Source organism: Centrocercus urophasianus, unplaced genomic scaffold (genome assembly GCF_019232065.1).
Source record: "Centrocercus urophasianus isolate 14NV4802_14NV808 unplaced genomic scaffold, USGS_Curo_1.0 seq_11, whole genome shotgun sequence".
Classification (NCBI taxonomy): Eukaryota; Metazoa; Chordata; class Aves; order Galliformes; family Phasianidae; genus Centrocercus; species Centrocercus urophasianus.
In genome coordinates, this window is record NW_024884253.1 from 16,371,757 (window position 1) to 16,386,274 (window position 14,518).

General features: G+C 34.4%; 1 protein-coding gene across 2 annotated transcripts in view; it reads right to left on the reverse strand.

The window, feature by feature from the left end:
- Window positions 1-1,136: 1,136 nt before the first annotated feature.
- Window positions 1,137-14,518, reverse strand: part of EMC2 (ER membrane protein complex subunit 2) — a 37,540-nt gene continuing 24,158 nt past the window's right edge. For both annotated transcript variants that reach the window (XM_042834525.1, XM_042834518.1), the window contains exons 6-11: window positions 14,271-14,356; window positions 14,040-14,099; window positions 11,638-11,719; window positions 10,392-10,502; window positions 8,691-8,795; window positions 1,137-2,379 (exon numbers count right to left, since the gene is read on the reverse strand). In XM_042834525.1, coding sequence (XP_042690459.1) covers window positions 2,293-2,379; window positions 8,691-8,795; window positions 10,392-10,502; window positions 11,638-11,719; window positions 14,040-14,099; window positions 14,271-14,356 — 531 coding nt within the window. In that variant the 3' untranslated portion in view covers window positions 1,137-2,292. The remainder of the gene's footprint in view (window positions 2,380-8,690; window positions 8,796-10,391; window positions 10,503-11,637; window positions 11,720-14,039; window positions 14,100-14,270; window positions 14,357-14,518) is intronic.

Sequence of the window (14,518 nt, forward strand, 5' to 3'; positions counted from 1 at the left end):
GCATTAGATACAACACCTTGTATCTTTCCAGCACCTTAGTTGCCTCCTGCGCAATAATTCGGTGCTGCCATTTTTTTTTTCAGTAGCTTGGAGTTAAAACCTCATAAACCTCAGCTGCATAATTCAAATTCCTTGTGTAAGTGACAAATATATGTGAGCTGTTCATCATGACAAATTCCACGCTGTAAAATGCTTCAATAGCATTAATCACTTCATACAAATCAGTTTGATAACTCTCAAAGTGAAGCTTTACAACATGTATCTTCTACTGCACTTCAAACTCAAAAGATCAACTTCAGCTTCTTTGTGCTACAGTGTCTACCATAACACTTCCACACAGGTTTTTATTGAATATTCCCTTTATTTTGTAAATGTATATTTACATTTAGGAAGGGAATATAATAGGAGGCTAAATACCAACTGTACTGAATAAACTCCGGTTACTGAACTGTTCCTTAGTCTAAGTGATTCCTACAGTACAGCTTCCCATCATTTTTCACTTTAGATTGCAACCAAATTATTGGAGATGTAGGTAAAATAAAAACAAGACTACTGAGGATTTAAAACTCTAGATGGCACACTCATACAGTAAAAGAGAACAAATCTGAATGGAAATGCACACAGCTTCACGTATGAGATTGACTTGGTTTTCCACCTGAAATATACATAATATATCTGCAAACATTAATTCACTAACCGACCCGAAAATAACCTTATAAAATTTCTACAGGTTAAAACTGGGTAATTTAATAATAATACTGCACAGTAATAGCAGTTTTGTAGTTCCTAAGCACTGAAACAAGTTAATGTAGGATTCTAGACACAATTTACTCTCAGGGCATAGCACTCATCCTGTCACACTATTATATTCACTGCTTATAATGTATTTCATAGATACTAAGAATGAGATCTTATGTTTCCTAAAGGCATGAATTCATGCAACCACCATTTTCAAGTTTTGAACCCACAGGGGAAGTTTTTGTTGACACTTTGTTTTTAAGCAAGAGCTCAGCTTTATTACTCCAATCCCAAGGCTATAGAATGGACACTTCAATGCACAGACTTTAACCTATATAGAGGAAGCAGTGTAAACTCAGAGATCTGATCAGTTTGGGTGCTAGGAACAATCAGGAAAATGACACTGCAATTACTTTTATTTGAATCTGTCAGGCTTACATTGCCATTATGTAACATGACTGAAGCTGTCATAAATGATAGCTGTGCCACAGAAGGAGCACAAGACAAAATTACCAGAACTGCAAAATGCATGGATTAAGGTGCTTGGCCAGTTATCTGAGTAAACAAACAAGCTCCTAAAAGACAAACATGACACACGTTTACAGTGCACTAGATCTTTCATGCTTATGGATATAAAAATACTTGCATTCTCCAGTAAGTATAAGGCAGTAGAACAACCTTACAGTGCAGGAACACCTGGTTACCGTGGAGCTCATATGCCATAGCTTGCAGCAGTACTGTAGGTACTGTAAAATTAGAACAGACCAGCAGGCAGTCCCTGTATTCAGATGGTTTTTAAATTCATGATGTGGAACATGTGTACAACAAAGGACACACAGAAGGAGTTAAAAAAAAAAGAAATAAAAGAAGCACACGTATTTACTGATTGGAGAACTAAGTGGACATGGAAACATTTGCCCAGAAAGCCACAGAGACAAATGTCTTTGGCCGTAAGCCAGTACAGGACACCCTCTGAAGAAATGTATACAAAAAAGTTCTCTCCATTTCTACAGTAGCAGATATCAAATAATTCATAAAATCATTAATGTTTTCCCCTAATAAAGTGTATTCATGCAAAATAATCTCATATGGTAAATAGTTAACAAATTATACATCTGTAGCATGCTTTAACTCTTAAATATTCAAGTAAGATAACATTTTCTAACATATGTTATTAATCTCCATATATAAATTTGTAGCTTCCATTGACAAGTTCAATACATCACTGTAATTCCTTTTAGTCATTTAACAAGTTTATTTCTACAAATTATGGCTTAAAAGCAGGTACTGTACATACAAAATCTAAAGAGACTGTTGTGCAACTCATTACATTTCTTTATGTCATCTACTTTGATAAGTTACTCATTTCAGTGGGTATTCATCACATTTCAAATAGCAGCAATAAATAGGCATTTTACTTCTCAGGATTATTTTATATAGCCACATTAATCAATACAAAATTAATTTTTAACAGTACTGGAGTAACATAACCCAGAAGTTATTAAAGTTTGATCAAAGAATCTGAAAATATAATATTGGACCATCTGTGCCAACTTAAGACTGAGTGATTTGCAGGGTCTCCAACATGTCTTCCACTGCCTTCAGGGAGTATTTAGTTTCTTTCTTATTACGACCTGCAAACTAAAAAAATAAAGAAATAAATATATTTTCTTCATATATAAGAAAATATTCTGTGCAAGTAAAGGTTCTAAGCATCAACTATGACAAAAAAGCCCTAAAAATTATTAACTGTATTTACTACAAAGTCAAAAGAACATCCTCTTTAATGTTACACTAAAACCTTATCACTTTTACTAGAACGAAAGTTATTATCATCCTTCCTCTAGTAAGTAGTGAAAATAGTGAAAAAACAACAGAAATCTTAATTTCAATCATTCAATCAGAATTTACGTACTGAGTACTAACAAATATTCCACTTTGAAAATTAACATTTCTCTAATGACAGAGATCTTCCTGTTGTTTCACTTGCTCTGTGAGCCTTAACATAAATTTTATTTGACTTAATTTTTGATGTCACTGAAAATAGATTAGCTTAAGTATCAGGTCTTGCTACTGTTTAAATTACAAATACGATTTATTTTCTATTTTAGTTACACCGAGACAGAGAAGGCTCTACTTATCAAAATCTACCACAGAACAATGCAATCATCCTATAATTGCATTTTATGGTTCAAAGTAACTGAAGTAATGACCTCATGTTTGATTGTAACCTACTGTTACAACAGCAATTTCAGAGAGCATCTGAAATTCTGCTTTGATCTGAAACTCTGCCTTGATAGCAAGGAAAAATACAGCTTTATAAATACTATTTTCTAATGTTATGGCTTTAGATTCTCTAAGATATGTGCAGCCAAGTTTGGGAAAGGAAGGCTAAGAAGGGGAGGAGCTGCTGATTACCCCATGCTGACTTCAAAAGGAGTATTGTAACTGTAGTGATGGCTCCCATCACTCATCAGTCACACTGAGCGCAGTGGATTTATTGACTGTGCTGGTCTTCAGTCAAACAAAACTCTCAATCATTTCTAATACACCTTCATTTAAAAAGTTTTGCATTTGAGGCTGGGGTGGTAATGAAACTATAGAAGCAGTAACTGTAACTTGCAGTTAGTAAAATAATCTATTATTTGCCTAATTGTTAACATTTAAAATTGAAAATTTATTGAGTGTTTATGTTTTTTATTTCAAATTCCACTGCTGTCTTGCACAGTTTGCCCTTGATTTATAATGTGCCCCATCTCTCCTGTAATTAACTTAATTTAGCAAACTCTTCATGACCTGTTAAGAAAGATTAAGTCATCAGACCCAGGTAAAATCACACCAGCAACAAGCTGCAGGACCTGTCAACCTGCTTTTGACCCCTAGCCTACAATGTAACACTAGGGCTCTGCATCAGTACTGATCTTGAAGAAACAGCTTCAGTACAGTAAATGAAAAGATATTTCACATGAAATAGGAAAATGAAGTTCAGTTATTGTGACAATAGTTCACAGCTAGGGGACAAACTGAAAACTCCGTATTTTCACATTTCATATTTTCAGAAGATGAACCGACATTCCCTGCTTTTATTCTAGCAATATGCACCTTTTTCCAGGTTGCAAAGTTTTCATAATGACCTGCAATAGTCAACTTTAAAGGAAAATCAAAGCTTTCTTTAGATGAGATAAGAAATTGAATTTAATGAATTCTCTCTTTTTCTTCAACCTAAACAAGAGCAGTCCTAAGCTGATACTTGGGGAGGTCCAAGCCTTTCATCAAAACAAGCAAATGTAAAACCAGAACACAAAATCCTCCACAGGAGAATTGTTTCTTATTCAAAGCACTTCCAAAACAAAATAAAGAAGCACAGGAGTCTGAATATACTACGGTCTAACATCACGTTTGGGAGGACATACAGAAAGCAGGCAGAGGAAAGCTTGAAAATAAGAATTGTATTTATTTTACTTCTCTTTAGAGATGCTGAAAACAAAACCGACACAAGATATTAGCTTAAAAACACTACTTGTTTGTTTCAGGAGTGGCTGCCTTCATGATATTGACATGTACTTTAAATGGAACAAGTAAAATCAAACTCTGCATCATAACAAACACAAGTATACTTGGACATCTAATCACTTCAAATTTACCCTGACGAACAATTATTTTGTCTATTCTGCCATTACGCAGCAATTTGACTGATTGAGCCGGAATCCATTTCTTAAAATCAAGATTTAATTTTCTGTTTCCCAAATGGTTTGTAACAAAATCACCTCTCCAACCATAAATTCCATGTGGATTGCTAACATAGAAGAATTCAGCAATGTACCAAAGCAGTATATATCTGAAAAATTACTACAAATAGGATCACATTTAAGATTTTTGTGAGCATTAATCAACCTTCCCAGCCTCTGCTGAAATGCTTTTACCAGAAGACATGTTAAACTAATTACTTAATTGAAGAGCACCAGAGGTAGCCACAGTTTGTTCCAATGTTAAAATAACAGCGGGACTCATGTTCTCAGTCACAAAATGACAGGCTTCTTCACAGGATCAGCACAAACTGAATAATCCAGAGTTTTGCAGTGATAAAGCAATGCAAAACTAAGCTTGAACTTACAACAGTTCTTCAAATAATCAGTATCTTTTTTTTTTTTTCTTCTCACTCAGTCACTCAAAATTAAGTGGCCTAGAGAATGACAGTGTTAGCAGCCAGCACTTCCAGATGCAAGTAGCAGCCCTAGCTACAAAACCTGACTACTTCACCTCCTAAGTTAGGCATACATGAGAAGCAGTGGTCAGCATGCATGGTTACACATATAACATCAAAATACTAACCACATAAAGCACAGCTATTTGATGCTCTTCAGAAACCAGAAAGCAAACAACACAACCCCAAATCAAACAAAATTACCCTTAACTATTTTTATCACATTTTTCTGTAGAAACACTGTTTTACAGTCTGGCAAAGGTAAAAATACGGTTTTCTTTTTACACACAAATATTGATTTTTAAAAAGACAATAAACTAAAGCATTCCTCGGATTTCAAACAAGAATGCACAGGAAAAGCAAAAATCAAGTGCCAAAGGAAACTACCTGTCACAAAATAAACTAAAATGAAGGGAGCAGTAAAAATATTTCAAGTAAATGGTATGAAAAACAACAACAAAAAAACCGATGGTACTACAGCCAGTGCTGAATTGAAAAAAAATAAAGCAGGTTTTCAAAATTACTATTTGTACTGCTGGTGCTTCAAGTACAAAATCCAGACTCAAAATGGGAAAAAATCTTATTGCAAGACAACTGCTTGAAAGCAATTTTAAAGTCACAAATGCATATAATTTGACTTGGCACCCATGTCAGGATTCTAAATGCATCTCATCCTCTAGACTATGACTCAAGGAAAAACTGCATTCAACAGCGTAAGAAGGTCCAACTAATAAAAGAAGTTGATGCCAAGCTCAACAGACTCTTAAGGGTCTCATTTCACTTTGCAGAGAGCTTTGGATAACGCAAGGAAAAGTGAGGAGAATTTATAGAGACAATATAAGTAACTAGCTTATAACCTGGCTAGACAATCCTCCACTACTGGAGGGAGCCTGTGAGCGCTTTCACTGGCAAATGCCACAGAGGATTCATCCTGATGTCTGAAAGCTGACAACTTCCAACCATTCAACAAACTAGGGGAGCAACACGTCAGAGTACTGACTCGTAGAGGAAAGTGCCACCCACCTACTACATCACCTTTGCTGTAGCAGTTGGTGTTAAGTCCCTGCCATGAAAACTGGAGTGGCCAAGCCCTCCATAATCATGTCAGAGCAACAAGCTCAGTAGGGCAGGGCTGAGGTAATCCTGTCCAGCTTTGGTCACTAGAGCTTCTCATGGTACTCTGAAGATGAAGGGTGTGTCCACACCAGTTACTCACCAAATTCTAGGCTGAAATAGATATGATTTTCTGCATAGCTAAACTCCCTCTGTAATTCCAGTTGGATATGGTGCTTGTCACTTTATGTTCCAAACAGCTAAAATGAGCAGCTAAACTATGCAGTGCATCACAAAAGTACGAAGTCAAAGAACTTACGACATGTGTTTTAATGTCCTAGTTGTCTTAATGTGACCCGTGCTGCTAAGCATCAATCAAATATTCGTCACATAAATTCCAAAATAACTTCACAGAAACACTGAAAGTATGCTTTCCAGTAAAAAATTAAAAGAACAACGCAAGTATTCATATTTCCTTAGAGATCGTGATGCTAACAGAAAGCCATGTGGGGGAATAAAAAAAGATTATTTCACGCCAAGTCAAGTAACTACAAACTATCATTTACACTTTTGTTATAATGAGGATATGGAGATGCATATTCTAGGTCTAGGTTTTAGTCTTGGTATGCCAGCAACCCACAGCCAACACTGACTTTATGCTCTCATTCTGATGTACCCTGAAGGAGGCCATTTCCCAGAAGAGCTAAGGGATGTCTACCCGCACTTTCAACCATAAAACTTCATCATAACACTCCCTTAAAACATATGTTTACAACTCCCCTAATCTAAGCAGGTTGTTTTATTAAGACGTAAAACATGGAATAATAGTTTTCACTTAAAATTCAGACATCTTTTAAAACTTGTTTTATTCTGTCAATGGCAAATTTAGCGTGTATTCTACTCTTCAATTTTTTATTTAGTTTTCCCTCACAAATCCTGCAATACTTCTGTTTTCCATCAATAATGTTCTTACTAGAACATCAGACATACTGAAGTCAAAAGAAGTCCTTCTTATTTATGGGAAATGAGATGAAGGTTGTAATTTGTACACACCTTCTTGTCATGAACAGGTATGTGGTTGATTAATCAAGCATAAAAACTCATTTAAACAGTAAAACAGAGAAAGAAAGCTTATGCATTCAAGTAGAAAAAGCTTAATTATGTCCTCAGACACAACATATTTCCCACAAAACTGCTTCTAAAGAGATATATCTCACAGTAAAGTACAGTCAGAAGCCATAGGCTTAATCAGGGGAAGTGAAAACTACTTCAAAATTGTAATACGTCAGGAACATGTCAGTCACAAAAGTTGCACTTTTGGCAGTGGATTGACACAACAATATTAGGAAAACTGCACTGGTCATAAAGGAAAATCTTAATTTAATTCAGCAATAGATGAAGCTTGTCAAAAAGCCACTTGGCAGCATTAACTTTGAACAGCAGCAGTAAAATAACTATTGGATTCTGAAATATTACAGACAGAAATGAACAATTACATGCAAGTAAAGTCTCCTCATTTAAACCCAACATTTTTGCTCAGAAAAAGAGTTCTGTGAAGAACTGAACCGTTTGTTATAGATGCTAAAGCTCATAAACATAAGCTTTGATTGCTAGATCATTGAGAGTATCTGTAAGGAGTTAAATAGACATAATATGTTTGGGATGGAAGGACAGAAGAACCTATTAGCTAAAATGTGTTTTCATTCACACTTGGAGAGGGAAAAAAGTAAACAAAAGTAAATCTAAATGTTTATACATGACTTCTCAAATACCTGAAAAGACTCCTGATGACTTTAGTGTGCTTTGAATGTGGCCTAAAAAGTCTACATTTTCACAGTTTTACAGATAAACTGTCCCTAAGGTAATTATTAGAAACATAGAATCACAGAATCACCAAGGTTGGAAAATACCTACAAGACTATCCAGTTCAGCTGTCCACCTACCACCACTGTTCTCAAAAAACCACAGAAGCACCAAGGTTGGAAAAAACCTCTAAGATCATCCAGTCAACCATTTGCCTATCACTAATATTTCCCATCATGTCCTTCAGTACAACAGCTAAGATTTCTTGAACATCTGCAGGGACGGTGACTCCATCACCTCCCTGGGCAGCCTGCTCCAGCACCTGACCACCCTTTGGGAAAAGTAACATTTCCTATTGTCCAACCTGAATCAAGAGGCATTTAGCAACGCCCTCACGAATGTGCTTTAACTTTTGACTAGGCTGGATGACCTTTGAGAGCCCATTTCAATTAAACTATTCTATTCTATTTAAAGTACGATTTTAATAATAATATTCCTTAAGATTAAATTGAAAGAAACCAAAATTCTAAAATTTTAATTTGATTTCTAGTGAAGAAGAAGTAGATAACCAAGTAATTTTTAGAATTAAGACATACTAAATTTTATTAAAATACTAACTCCAGAACTGAGTCTTGGAAGTCAGCATTACAGTATCCATTTAATTAAAAAAGAAATGTATAAAACTTGTAAGTAATATAAATTAATAACTGTAAAGTATCAACCTTTTATTAAGTAGGGCTTCCAGGAAAACAAACAAGTAGAATGCAAGAAACTCAAACAAATTACAACAATTTACATCTATCATATGTAACTCACTGAACAGCAGTTGATAAAAGTGCAGGAAAGAACTACAGAAGATATTAAGAGCATCAGAAAATAATTAGATACTAACCTGGTAGGCTCTATTTATTTGATTTGCTGCCCAGCTGGCGTATTTCATATTATCTTTTTTCATTTTTGCACTTGCTTTTGGATTGGAGGCAATATGGCTTGCAGACTAGCAAAAAAAAAGAAGTAGAAAAACAGTACAATTACGAAAAGTATGTGCATGAAAATAAATAAATAAAAACTACTAGCTGGTAGACAGCATCCAATTAAGAATTATCTAAACTATTTAAAATACTTTTTGTTCTAATTCTCTAAACCAGACTTAAGGCCAGTTATGTATCGAGTTAAGAACAGAATCTGGACATAATCAGCTCATTTCCTAAACTAAACGTTACAAACTATTTTTTCCCATTTGATGTATCAGAGAAGATATAAAATGCTCTGTTCCTGTATCCAATTGCCATTTTTCTCTGCAACATTTGGAAAAAAGAAAGTAGTTATAGTGTGCTGGTACTCTTCAGAGGTTCACCATCCTGCGGAAAAGTGTATGATTTTAAATCCCTCTCAAGAAGTTACTTTGGTGTGCTAATAATTCTGTGGAAAAATGGGCAAGAATTATAGCTTAAGAGTACTTCAGTGAAGAAAACAGACAACAAATGCATAGATCAGCTCCTTCAAGTTGCAGAAAATATCTACTCTCAATGCATTTCTAAATTGATGCAATGCTCCAGTGATTGGTCCAAGAGTTACTCAATGTAAAATAAGCACAGAAATCAGAAAGGTCAACCTCTGTGGAGGCTACTAAGGAGGAAAGGGGTAAGAACACACACACAGGTCTCATAACTTAAAAAAAAAAACAACAAATGTACAGATGTGTATTTATCTCCAGCAAGAGCACAGAAAATAATGCAAATTTTATTGGCTGATACTATGTGAGCAGACTTGCTGTGGAAATTTTGCTGCAATCTGGTTATCCTGTCCGGTAAGTACAAAAGAACTAGCATATGCTCTGCTTGTCAGAAAGGCATTACACTACATAGATAACAAAAGAGAGTTGGTATCTGGCAATGAAATTACACTGGGGCACAAGTGAATTCATAAACATAGGGATTTACAGACATTTAAAGAGGATGAAGATGGATTAGCCTAAGTCACCTACTAGTATTGTGCAAGTGAAGCCTCTGGGAATACTGAAGCCCAAAAGGGCTTGACATAAATGAAAATTCTTACAAATAATAAAAATGACTGATAAAATATTTAAAGAATGAGCTGATCTTTGATGAAATTGACTTGAAGGATGATTAGTTAAGATAGTTAAACTTGGAAGATGGCTATATCAATCAGTGATCAAATTATGTGAACAAAGACAAGAAGAACAAGAAGTAAAAAAAAAAGTTTGAATTTATATAGGGAAAGCATAGGAAGCCAAGACTTTGCTTCCACAGGAAAACATTTTCAAAAGCAACTGAAAATTACAGTTCAAGCTTCTTAAAAAATGCTTTGAAAATTGATTTAATGAAGTATCATTACCCCACCTGGGATTGGGAATCAAGATCCATATACTGGAATACAGAAACTAGTTCTAATATCTTTTTATCACTTTTGATCACTGGCATAATGCTGTTCATACCCTATAGTTTACACGATTAACACCGTTATTAAATACTATGTTAATCCAAAAAGAATACAGCAAATGCCAAAGGATGACACACATTCATTAAAGCTTACAAAACGTTAACATGAGGAAAAAAACAATCAAACTCACCATGTAAAGCCCAAACAAAGCTCTCATATTTCTGTTGTTAAGTTTCAGTGCTTGTGCAAAATATTTTCTTGATAGCTCTAGGTTTTCAAGCCCCCCTTGAGTATATTTAACCTGTAAAAACAATAGGCTCCTGAAAGTTGCACATCATCCATATTTTCAGGCATCCACTCTTGATTCAAAGATATTATTGAAACTTCTTGTCAGGTTTGTTTGACATGATATTCCAGGTGAGTTCTACCAAAGGCCAAACACTGGCTTGGGAAAAAACTTGAACTCTTTTCAGTGAATTAATGTAAAAATATTTAACTGCAGGGAAAACCAACATTAATTTAAATCAGCTGCTATACAAATAGATAGTGATTATTTTGCACTTTCAATACTTACGATCTTGGGATAGTCTCATGAAATTACAATGGACTTTCAATCTAAATCTAAGTTCTGACTGTTATAAATCTGTACTAACTCTAAATTCCTTCAGCACAGCATTACAACAGTAGGCAACACATTGTCTTTCATTAGCTATTTACTGAAAAGTAGTACACAAAGTTTAAAGATCACTCCATTATTTTTTCTATTAGTTTTGACTGCTATTAGAGTCAAAACAAAAGGAGAGAACTATTAGAAGACATGCTTCATAGTTTTTCTATGACAAGGCTATGTAGACTTTGAAGTTTTGATGCTACTCAATTTTACCCATGCTAACAAAACAAATCAAATCCATTCCAAGTAATTAAAGCATATTTTAGGAAAAAAAAAACCTACATATCTGAAAAATGGTTACAACTGTCTAAAATTCTAGAGGTACGACTTCAGAGGATCCTCTCTTCACACAGTGAGTGCTCTTTCAGGCAAAATTTCCTATGTGAAGGATTCCAAAATCTAGCTCCACAGTACTAGATAACATAACTTCATAGTTATGATACATAGTCTTCCAATACTGTGAGTTTAAATTCTAATGCAGTTAATTTGAAAAGTGAATAAACACTTCAACGAGAATAGCCTATTTAAAAGGAATTTTTATCTTCAGTAATTCCTGCCTCGACTCTTATTTATAGTTCAGTCACAATGAGTAACAAAACAGCTTTCTTAGTGTGGAAGTTCTTTGAGAAGCTACCATTCACTGCGCGCAGTCCTAAATCTCCTAGGGAAAAATTAAATACATTTTTATTCCATTTTCACTGCTTCAGTAACAAAAAAAACCCCAGAATATGTATTCAAACATAACTGATTTTTCAGAAATACTCACTTCAGCATACTGCTGACAATATAAGTGGTTGTGTGGATTAGTCATCATAAGCTCCTCTAAGCAGAAGGCTGCTTTTGCATAGCTGAAGAATATAATAACAGCGACATAAAAATGAAACAGTGCAACGCTTACTTCAGTTTCTTTATAGTACAATAAAAAGAACCCTACTTGTTTTGTAACTCCCCATGACTCACAGTGTAAAGAAATGTTTTATTTTTAAGTGATATTTAAAACCACAATTTTTTTACATTAAAAACAGTTTTAATATATATGGAAAGCAGAAATATTTAGCCTTTTTTACTAATAAGTGTCATTTCTTATTAACAAATGTAATAAGTAGAAACAGGGATTATGTAACAGAAAACACAACACAAAGTAGTTCTTATTTTTTTCCTGCAAGATTTTTCAGCTACATGGTGATTCATACACCACACTGTACATCAGAACGTGGTTACTGTCATCAGTCAGCTACCTACTCAGACTCAACCACAGAAGTGTGGTCAAAAACCCTTCAGAACAGTAGTAAAAGTCAGGCAGTCTAAATATATGCATACAAAAACAGCACTACCCCAGTCCAAATAACAGCACATCATTGTAAAAGAAATTCTAGTATTCGTTCTTTAAATGAAAGCCCTCCAAAATAAATTACAAAGATAATCTTACATGTTTGTTTGGGTTAATAAAAATCCTAGCTTCACAATCTTTCAGCTAACAGGGTTTCCATAAGAATTTGCAGGATATTACAGATATGATAGAATTGATGCTCATAGCTTAAATGACGTGATGCTAAAATTCAGAGAGACCAAGTTTATAACTCCTGTGTTGGTAAATAAGATCAGAGTAAAAGCAACTCAGCAACAAGAAGAATATTAAAACACAGTCAAATCTTATTTCTTAGAATAAGCAAACCGTGGGGTTTTCATTGTAACAGTCAGGTATATATCTCAAAAGTTAATTTGGAAATAAAAGGATAATAATCTGACTCTGCAAAAGCAGAAGCCACACTCCTTACATCAAAACAAAACATGGAAGTAAGGATTACATACATCTTGTTAATTTAGGCATGTTTATGAACAAAAGTAACACCGTGGTGAATTCACCAGTAAGGCAGAATTTCTGATACTGCTGAACAACTGATAATACCGTTGTTTTTTCTCAATTAGCTTTTTTAGACAAGATTCATTTTCTTTTATCTACATCAAAATAATTATAATAATAAATGATGCTTATAAAGGAAACAGCACAGTCAATTTTTTCAATAAACTGGAGAAAGTTCAGCTTTTTTACTTTTGAATTACAGCCCAAGGCAAATACAAGCAAAACCAATTTCTTTCTCAAGTTTTATTACACGATTTTGTAATAAAGGCTATAGCAAAAAAAAAAAAAAAAAGGGAAAAAAAGGGAAAAAAAAAAAAGAAAAAACTGTAATGGGATACGTATGTTTGCCCCATTGCATCACACACAAAGAGATTTCACTGCTTGAATGTATTTCTAAACATATACATATATTCAATATTTAATTATTCCATAAGTCAGCATTTGAAAGAGTTTAGCAGATGCTTTCTTTACGAACGGGGACAATTTTTTCATCATTGTGAGAAAGGCTATTTTTTTCTGGAGAATCTGATTCACTACTAGAAAGGAAGGAAGGAAACAATGTGGTATAATTCAGGCTGGGCTGAAGAACTAAAGAAGTGAGGGAAAAAGATACGCCTTTGGGTGGAGGTTAGAATTAATACTGTGATATTAGAAAACTTGCACTAAGGCTTTGAGCTAATCCTCTCACACTGGGATTTCCTCCTGTCACTGCAGCAATAAAAAAAGCTAACAAAAACATTAAACATCCAATAAGCAAGTTACAACAACATCCAGCATTCTTGATTGCACTGGGTTTTGTACCTAGGCGACCAAATTCCTCCAACTTTGGATCCATGCTTTATTCATTTATTTTTTAAAGGTTACTAAAAGTTCCTGCAGAGGTAGGCTAATTGAAAATAAGAGTATTACACATAGTTTGCTGTGATCCATTGTTTTTAGAGGCAAAGAATTTAAAATCTATACCCAGTAAAAAACATCACTTGAAAGAAAAATTAGAGAAAACGTGTGCTGTGTGCTGTTTCTTGCTACACTTAAAACATTCAAAAAAAAAAAAAAAAAGATTTAATAAATGCCTGAAACATACAAGTAATTAATGAAATTTCTTCTGTTTTAAAATCAAATATCTTATTAATGTCCTAGCAGTCTGACAAGTCTGTTAATTATTTCCTGAGAAAGTCTGTTATATTGGAAATGAGATTCCATACTTTCTACCATCAGTTCTTCAAAACAATCACTGAGGTCTCTCACTTGCACAGAGCATATTTCAATTTAAAGTTTTTATGAAGACTTTGCAAACAACTTACTCATGTTCATTGATGTAAAGTTCTGCAAGTTCATGCCAAGCTTCCTGGTCTCCAACAAATCTGTACAGAAAAGACAAGAGAGGAAAAAAGGCAGAAAGAAAAAATGTGTAGAGGGATTCTGTAAATGACCAACATGGAAGGAAAAGCGCAAATCAAATGCAAATTCCATTTTAATTAAAAAGATTTATGAGAATAGGCAAAACACAATCTGTATTCTTGAGAGACACTCACTGTTCCAGATACTCATTCAGCTCTCGGATGGCCTCAAGATTTTTCCCCTGGGCTTTTCGAATGGCAATCTTACGCTTCCTTGCTGCCTATGGGTTGACATTAATAAAGGATTAGGGTCTCATAATTCCCTGGGTTTTTGTAAAGAAAGCAATTTCACTGTGCAAATTATTATCTCAATACCAGTGGAATTCCACTGCAGAACAACTGCTAGGTTGGAGTTTATAAACATACCCTATGACATCCCACTG